Source organism: Hipposideros armiger, unplaced genomic scaffold (genome assembly GCF_001890085.2).
Source record: "Hipposideros armiger isolate ML-2016 unplaced genomic scaffold, ASM189008v1 scaffold_304, whole genome shotgun sequence".
Classification (NCBI taxonomy): Eukaryota; Metazoa; Chordata; class Mammalia; order Chiroptera; family Hipposideridae; genus Hipposideros; species Hipposideros armiger.
In genome coordinates this window covers 1,010,638-1,020,086 of record NW_017731654.1, presented here as the reverse complement: position 1 = coordinate 1,020,086, position 9,449 = coordinate 1,010,638, and the positions used below count along the sequence as shown (strand labels likewise).

The 9,449-nt window shown below is 41.2% G+C and overlaps 1 protein-coding gene across 1 annotated transcript in view; it reads left to right on the top strand.

Annotated features, from left to right (window-relative positions):
- Nucleotides 1-7,407, top strand: part of TEKT1 (tektin 1) — a 22,103-nt gene extending 14,696 nt beyond the window's left edge. Inside the window, exons 4-6 of the mRNA XM_019659813.1 lie at nucleotides 809-1,031; nucleotides 5,951-6,147; nucleotides 6,615-7,407. Coding sequence (XP_019515358.1) covers nucleotides 809-1,031; nucleotides 5,951-6,147; nucleotides 6,615-6,822 — 628 coding nt within the window. The 3' untranslated portion in view covers nucleotides 6,823-7,407. The remainder of the gene's footprint in view (nucleotides 1-808; nucleotides 1,032-5,950; nucleotides 6,148-6,614) is intronic.
- Nucleotides 7,408-9,449: the final 2,042 nt, after the last annotated feature.

Sequence of the window (9,449 nt, the reverse complement as noted above, 5' to 3'; positions counted from 1 at the left end):
GGGAGTGGCTCACACAAAGGTGTGACTCCCAAGAGGCAGGGGTCATTAAGGGCCATCTCAGAGGCTGCCGCCAATCACAGTGACCAATCCCTGTGGAACCACCAATCTTGTCAAGAAATGAAACATTACCACCACCACAGAAACCCTCACTCTGTTCTCTCTCAATCAATAACCTGCCTTTCCTTCCCAAAGGTAACCGTATTCCCGACTTCTAATAAGTTTGTTTTGCCTGCTTTTATGCTTATTAAATAGCATCATCTACTATCTATTTTGTGCATGTATCAGTGATTTTCCAATCAACATTGAGATTTTTCAGTATTGTTATTTAAAGCAGCTCCTTGTTAAACTAGCAATTTGTTCACTTACTTGCTTATCTCAGTATGGACTCAGTGTTTCCTATCTTATTCATTGTGTTATAATCTGTCACTACTATTACTTATTTCGATGCACAACTTGTCCTTATCTGTGTGATCTTGAACACGTTACTCCATCTTTCTGAGCCTCAGCTCTCCTCATCTGTAAAATGGGGCTTATAAAAGTTAGCTTATTAGGCCATTGTGTGGACTAAGCGAGATAACATCTGTAAAGTGCTAGCCCAGTGCCTGGCACAAAGTGGGTTTCCCCAGAGTGACATCTGTTGCCGCTGACAGACCACTGTTTGCTCTGCCTGGCAGTGAGGAAATGTTCTAGGTGCTTCTAGTGGTGGAGGTAGACTTAGCTTCCAGTGGGCTTCCAGGAGCTTGTCCCCTCTCCACACCCCCTTCCCAGTCCAAATATGCTGTGAACGAAGGCGTGGGTTCTTTTTCAGCTCTGTGAGTCTGGAAGACTGGTTAGACTTCTCCAGTACCAATGTGGAGAAGGCTGACAAGCAGAGGAACAACTCCCTGACACTGAAGGCCCTGGTAGACCGAATCCTATCCCAGACGGCCAACGACCTGCGCAAGCAATGTGACGCGGTGGACACAGCATTCAAGAATGGGCTGAAGGAGACCAAGGATGCCAGGGACAAGCTGGCTGTTCATCTGGCCAAGGTGAGCTCCCTGCAGGGAACGTGGAAGAACACACTCAGGTTTCACCATGGAAACCTGGAATGTCCTCAGGGCCAGGCAGCTGGCCTTCTGTGCTTGTGATCCTGTGAGTAAGAGTCATTCACATCTCTCCATCTTAGCAACAGGCCTTGGGTTTTAGGGGCCGAGAGTGGGACTTGGCCCCACTCTGGGCCTCGTTTGTCACTTATTGTTGCAAGGCACAGGTCATCTCCTCACTCTGGGCCGCAGTTTCTCCTTATGTGAAATATGGAGATGGACTAGATTGTCTCAGACATTGTTTATGACTCTGAAGTTCCATGAGTTGAATGCAACCAATTTCTCCAAACCCAGCTGCAACTTCAGGATTCTGGCTGGTAAACAGTTCCTCCTGTTTATGTGGTATGCTGGTAAAATGGCTCTCAGAAAAAAAAAAAAAGTCCTGTTTTGTAGAATTTGCAGATTTTCATAGTATACATGTAAATATTTCCACCATGGTTGATTTCAAGCTACCCATTTAACATGGGTCTGGCAAAGTTCCTGAATATTTAACTTTGAGAGCCTGCATGAGCCTGCTCCAGTACACTTCCCTACCTGCAAAGACCCCTGGATCCTGAGTACATATGACCATCCCACAGGCTAAACTCAGCTACACCTCAGTGTCAAGTCTAGTAGAACAAGTGCTGGATTTGGACTGAAGATATGTGGACCCAAATCCAGTCCAGTGACAGACAAACTGAGTGACTCACGCTGATCCCTCAAGCTCTCTGAGCCTCGTATCTTACCTGTAACATGGGAACAGTAACCCAAACCTTGCATTTTACAGATGGTGAAAGTGAGACGTAGAGAGCAGAAGGGACCGCATGTGACAGGGTACATTGCTGTCAGCCTGGGACTAGAGCCCAGGCCTGCTCAACTCCCAAAATCGTGTCCTCCTGCTGCATTCATACCATGCCCTTCTGAAACCCAGAGTCTAGTTGTCAGACAAGATTTATTTATGTGATGAGCAGGACAAGCCAGAATGTAATCAAAGGTTATTATGTGATAGTGTTTCCTGTCAAAATCTGGTGCAAATTTTCACCTGTGAATGCTGATGTGTAACGAGATTTTATATATGTCATCTTTGAAAATGTCTTTTAATTCAGATAGGTACTGCCAAGTACTGATAACAATCTATGAGCATGTGATAATTGAATGTATTTATCGCTTGGAAGGCATTTATAGAATTCTGTTAGAGTCTTCTCCTGATACTGGCCTCTTAGCATGTCATGACATTTCAGATTAATCACTTCCAGCTGAAGGGTAGGTAGAAGCTCTTCAATTGTGCAGTTAAGTAGATTTTGAAATATGAAAATTTCCTTTGCATTTGCTTTGATGTCCAAAAAAATAAAAACCACTGCTGGAACTTGGAAAATATATCTGCTACAAATCTGTGTGGGAATGGAGGTCTTACTTCTTGTTTTAACTTTTGACAGCACAGGAAGTATATAAAGCAGCTTGATATTATTTGTGATTCAAACCACGTTAGTTGTTGAAATGACTTTACTGCAGTTTAGGCTTTGCTTTTAAAGTGCTGTCTTGTCTTGTGATTTTTGATTGGATTCATTAAGAAATAATATTAAGTCTGCAGCAGAAGTTAATTTCCAAAGCCATTCAGTGTTTGATAATAGTGGTTGAGGGCAGTAGTTCTTGTTCAGAAAAATTTCAGTCTTGGCTGTGAGCTAAAAATAAATCACAAGAAAATTTTACCACTGCCAAACCATTGAATTGCTGAGTATTAGGGCAAGTCAGGATATTCAGCTTCTATTTCTGACAAAAATTCACAGAATTGATGATTGTCAAATCTGTGAGAGCTAATGACGTTCGCTGTTGATGCTACTGGTTCAATCACACATGATAGATCCAAATATTTTCTGCAAAGTACTTTCTGATTAATAATACCATGAATAACCAGAGCCTTTAAATAGCCTACATTTCCACAAGCTCTGTAAATATGTTCAACGAAGCCTTTTTCTGCTTCACACATATTTGTACCATCATCAGCTATAACACTTCTTAGCAGATTCCACTTCAGGTTGTATTGAATTTGTGTTTTCTCAACTTTTTGAAAATATTCTCACCTTTAGTTATTTCATGAAACCATTCATAGGGGCTGATTCTTAAGTCACTTCAAACGCAGCACTGACTCATTTAATAAACAACTGAGCAGCATCAGAACACCTGCCAACTCATGAAGAGCAAGGGAAAACCATCCAAAATCATGTGCCTTGTTTTTTAATTGACTATTGATGCTGTTTCCAATGTCCGTAACTCTTTAAGCAACTATTCTTGCAGAAAGACTAATAGTCTTAAACAAATTTATATTCCCTGGACACTCTTCCTCAGCTGCTGCCATCAAACATGATGTAATTAACTCACCATTGGTAATGGGCTTCCTTTGTTTGGATAACAAATGAGCCACTCGGACTCTTACTTTGATAACAGCCTCATTTTCATTTTTGTGAAGAAAATCTGCAGTGATGAGACATACTGTTTTACATTTCTAATTTTTCTGATCATTGCTGTCCTGTGAGTTGGGAATATTGTGATGATGCATAGTCTGGTAATGACGTATGTTGTATTCTTTCAGCACAGCTGTAGTGTCATAGCATAATACACACAATGCTTTGCTATCTAGTTAACAAAATCTACACTTCACTCCACCTTAAAAATGCAACACATGAAGCTCATTTTTCTTGTTTTAGCATGATAAGTATGTACTGGTCATAAAAAAATAAAATAAGACGCCACCGTATGGTGATACACGTAGCACTTGGAAAGCTGTCAAGTTATAACTGTGTCATTGGGATTTGTAATACCCTGGACAGCTACACAAAGCAGTAAGAGTATAGCATACGTGATCTGTTGCAACTTTTTAACTCTGTTGTTGTAGAGTTAAAAGTAGCCATATGTAAATGAACGAGCATGGCTGTGTTCCAATAAAACTTAATTTATGGACACTAAACTTTGAATTTTATGTAATTTTCACATGACACGAAATATTATTCTTCTTTTGAGTTTTTTCAACTACTTAAAAATATAAAAACCTTTCTTTTAAAAGAGAATAAAAAGAAAAGCCACAGACTTGGGGAAAACATTTCAAAAACACATATCTGACAAAGGATTGCTATCCAAAATACACAAAGAACTCTTAAAACTCAACAATAAGAAAACAAATAGCCCAGTGAAAAAACAGGCATATGGGAACTCTCTGTTTCCTGCTCAGTTTTGCTGTAAATCTAAAACTGATCTAAAAAATAAAGTCTATTAATCTAAAAAACACTCTTATTTCAGTCTGTACAAAAACAGGTGACAGACTGGATTTGGCCCATAGGCCATAGTTTGCTGATTCTTGATCTAGCCCATAGTATTAGTAGTTTTGTTTAAGGAATCTGTGTATTTTGGATATTTTAAGTATTTGTAAAATTTAAGAGAACTTGGCCTGTTTTTTAAAAATTATAACACAATATGTAATTAAATAATTTAGTCTTATGATTTTAGTTGAAATTTTAAGTTTGAAGACATGGTTACAACGTGTTAAAATATTTAAGAGAATTTAAGATTAATCATTTTTACTAGTTTATTAGATTGATGAGATCTTTTAAGAACTTTAGAAGGCCTTGTTTGTTAAGACAACTCAAGTATTTTTACAAAGTATTATATCAAATTTATTAATGCTACATCTTTGTTATATGTCAAATTTATAAATGCTTTAAATAAATGTTCAAAGGATTTTAACTAAACTTAAAGTGGGAGCAACTATTAATCAAAATCAATTTAAAGTTATTGTTAATATTGGCTAAATTGAAAAATAGTGTAATGTCTGTGAACTGAACTTAAGAAAAGCTTAAGAAATGTTAAGAAAAGGCTTAAGAAAACCAAATGCAATGTGTGGACTTCATTCGGATTCTAATTTGATAAATCAACTCTTACAAAAAAATATGGGACAATCAGGGAAATTTGAACACTAGATATTAGATAATATTAAAGAGTCACTCTTTTGTGGATGTGTGTGTGAGAGAGACAGACACACACACAAAGGTATTGTAGTTATGTTAAAAGACAATAAGAGTATTTTATATCCTAGGAATATATACTTAAGCATTTAAGACTGAAATGATATAATATCCGGGATTTGCTTTAAAATAATTAAGCTTATGGGCAAGGGTGGAGAGAGAGGGTTATAGATAAAATTGTCCATGTATTGATCATTGTTTAAATTGATGATGGATACTTGAGGTTCATTATATGAGCTACTTTTGTGTATGTTTGGAAATTTCCATGACGCAAAGGTTTTTTTTTGTTTTGTTTTATTTTGTTTTGTTTTGATTTTTTAAAGCTTAAGAAAGAAATAACATTTTAAACTAGTTAAATATTAATCTAAAAATCCAAGTAACTTCTAAGTTATCTTTTCTGTGCACAAAGCCACCTTCAAAGAAACCAACGAAACTTAGATTAAACTGCTCACACTCTTCCTTCAGGCTTCTAGGGGGCAGAACTGGTGCTATTAGGTGGGTTGACAAAGAAATACGCAGCTTTCTGCTCATGATAAAAAGGTACTTTGTACCAAGGTAAATGGGCAGCCTCTAGCCTTTGCTGAGGGCATTCTCCAGGGGATTCACATTATTTAGGAAGGAGGTGAGGCAACAATGACCAGTCATGTCCATCCCACCTGTGAGGCTTGAAGGTTGGGTTGAGTTGCCTTGCTCACCAGCAATCACCGCTCTAGGGAAGAGAGATCAGACTCATTGTGGGGCCCTGATTGGGTAGAAACCTGAGGTCCCCTCTCCCTAACTTACGCCATCACAAGAGACCTCCTAAGAGTGTCTGATGTTGAGTTTTGAGGAGCACAACTTGGGCTCACCTACTCTAATCCTTTTTGTAAGGTCATGGAAGAGATTGCTTCCCAGGAGAAAAATGTTACAGTTCTTGAAAAAGCCATCCTTGACCAAGAAGGTCCTGCCAAGGTGGCTCATACACGCCTGGAGACCAGGACATGTCGGCCTAACGTGGAGCTGTGTCGCGATGTGGCACAGTATAGGCTGATTAAGGAGGTTCATGAGATCACCCACAACGTTGCAAGGTAGGTTGGCAGCTGGTAGGTGGAGGGCCACTGGGGCTACATTTAAACCGGAATTGTGAACAGGGCTAGGCAGTGTCATCGTGGGTGAAGCCTTCTGGGCATGAGCACATTTGCATCTATAATGCTTGAGGACTTTCTTTCTATGCATAGAGAACAGTCAAAGAGTTCCTTTCTAATGCCAGCCCGTTTGCTGCCACGCAGGAAATGGAGCCCAGTGTTTAAATTTTTCTGAAGAAGTCTAAGTCCAGATGTTTAGGTAAAATGTACAGTTTTAAATGTTGGCAGTTCATGGGGTTGTCTATTTTGTGAATCCAGCCCATGGCCACCAATTTGAAATCCCTGTCTTAAGGAAGAGCAAGGGAGAAGGACATATAAATTTGGCTTCTGCACTGAACACATGAATACCTTTTTTCCCCCTGAAAAAGCGATGCAGAGTGATAATTTATTCCTTTATGTTCTTTTCCTAGATTAAAGGAAACATTGGCCCAGGCTCAGGTGGAGCTGAAAGGGCTGAATCGCAGACAACTGGCCCTGCAGGAGGAGATCCAGGTCAAAGAGAACACCATCTACATCGATGAGGTGCTGTGCATGAACATGAGGAAGTCCATCCCGCTGCGGGATGGGGATGACCACAGGGAGTGGGCGGGGGGCCTCCGCCCCGACGCCGTCTGCTAAAAGCAGGGATCGTTCAGATTCGCATTAAACAGTGTCATAAAACAGTAGTATGGAAGGACTCTCATTCCAGGAAGGCAGCACTTCCAGTCAGCCTGCCTCAACCAAGACATTTTAGGTCGGATTCATTTCAGTTCAGTAGTTGGGCTGGACCCCATATTCCACGAGAGGTGGATGTAAACATTGCTCTTGGCTCTCCGCATTTCTTTTCCCCTGAAAACAATGTGACTGCTGATTTAGACCCAGGCTGGCCCACAGGAAGCCTCTTCAGGTCTTACAGAGCGTAGGTGAAGGGAGCGGCCCCTGGTCAGGAGGCCCCTACGCCTTCCCCAACACCTGTAGGTGTCTCTCTGGGCCTCTTTCTTCTGGGAGAAATGGCGAAGACAGGATAAGGCCAAAGGGCCCGCCAGCTCTTAGAAAGTCAATCTAGTGGTGGGGCTTGAGGGATACGTGGGCCAGGTTGCTGTTGTCTGGGGTCATGGGGAACCAGGGGAACTACATGGCAGTTGTGGGGTGGGTGGCCCTGGCCGGAGGAGCTCTGATGGAAGCAAGTGTTCAATAAATACAAGCTGTTTTTAATTGTCCCCACCCCCATACCAGCGTAATTTCTGCACGGTTGTACTCATGGCATAGGCTCAGTTTCATATTATTTTCTTCCTTAATCGTACACTGCAAGTAGTTTTCCATGTTGCTATATCATCTTTATAATTATTTTCATGGGTACATACCTCTTTAAAAGTTTTCACCAAGACTATTTCCATATACCTACTATTAATTTTTTTTTTAAAGAGAGTTCTGCTTATAGCTGGCTGCCTTCTATAGCTTGCTGAGTCATAGCAGCTCAAGAATACATGTAGGTGACTGTCAAAGAAAGACCTTTGCTGTGGGAAACTGTTCATTCATTCATTCACTCATTCATTCATTCATCCATCCATTCTGCTAACATTGAAGGAGCATCCTCCTAGTGCGGGGCTCACCATCTCAGTGCCTTCCACATGTAGAGCTGCTCCACGCTCTGCACCAACGTTGGGTTTCCTAATGCTTATTGGACTTCCAGTTGGTGTTGGGCAGAGCCCTGGTGGCCTGGGGTCAGGAGGCCTGGATTCTAGCTCTGACACTGCCGGGAAAGTCCCTCCCCCTCTTAAGGTCAAGTGAGAGAATTGGCCTAAATGGCCCAGAGCCCTTCTCATCGTTGACGTTCGTTCGTTGTGTGGTATCTCGATGCACAAAGGCACAAAGACGGTGTAGGATTTGGGCCTGACTCCCAAGAGCTTTACAGCAAGGGCTGTTCCTCACCTGGGTTTGAGAAACCCTCTTTAAGTTCGAGAGCATCAGTTTCATGCCGGTCTGTACCATGACCTGCCTCTCAGGTACTGAGCATCACCTCCCAGATGCTGAGCAAATAGGTAGCCCTGCCCATGTCCTCTCTGCCCTTGGGAAGCCTATGGTGCTCTTCTGCTCTGGCTTGAAAGGGCCCAAGCTTACAGGGCTGACTTCAGGGTTTGTGCCAACTTCACAGGATTATGAGGCCTGTCCCAAAGGATGTGGCATCAGGGGGTGAAGACTTTGGGGGAAACCCTTCCTTGTGACTACAACCCTGAGAGGCAAGCAGGCTCCGTGGTTAAGGTCACAGGCTCTGCGGTTAGACTTGGTTCAGATCAGCTACATCACATACCTGGGGTGTGATCCAGGACAAGTTACTCAACCTCCCTGAGCTGCAGTTGCCCTGTCAGTATAATGAGACTAATGAAGCCCAGATCTGTGAGATGAAGGATATAAATCTCTCAACACAGTGTCTGGCTGTGCAATCTTCATGGGAAGTATTGTGATTGTGATTGTGATCTACACACTATTTCTCAGTGCGTAGAACGCATGCAGAAATGTCAAGTTCTCAAGAATACCATTTTTCCATAACTTTGCTCAAAACTTTAGCTCATTAGGCATTAGCATGTTTCATAAATGAATTCTGCTCTCAGCCCATGTTTCACAGAGATTTGCATCTAGCACACTGTTGCAAAAACCTTTGTAGTTAACTCATTGAGTCCACCCTGCTCCTATCACTCTGACCCACCCAAACCAGTTAGTTATCTTTCAAGATAAAATAAAATCTTATTCTTAGATAATAAAAAATTGTATTTTTATGCGCCCCTCCCGCTTGCCAGTTCAGGCACATTTGGAGAGATTTTATTTGAGGAATTAGCCAGGTCTTTCCTAAAAATCAGATCCGTATTCTGAAGAGTTAGCTTTTATCAATCCCCTACTGTTTGCCAGACAGTGCTAAATGTTTTTATTTGGCTTATCTCAATTAACATCCTTGACGTTGTAAAACAGGTTCTATTATTGTTCTCATTTTAGAGAAGAAATTCTACAGCTAATTCATAACAAAGTTTGGATTGAAATCCAGGCGGTGTGATTCACGGGTCCTGACTGTTAATCAAACTAAAAACAAACATGGAGTAGAAAGTGAGTGTGTAAATACATATCGATGAGCCTCGTCTATCAGCTAGGTCAATGTCAGTTAAGATGTGATGACAGTGACTTTTATCAACTATATCTGGACCCTCATTTCAGAAGGAAGCAGAACAACCTATTCAGGCTTAAAGCATCTTCAGAATATGGCTGAAAATTCT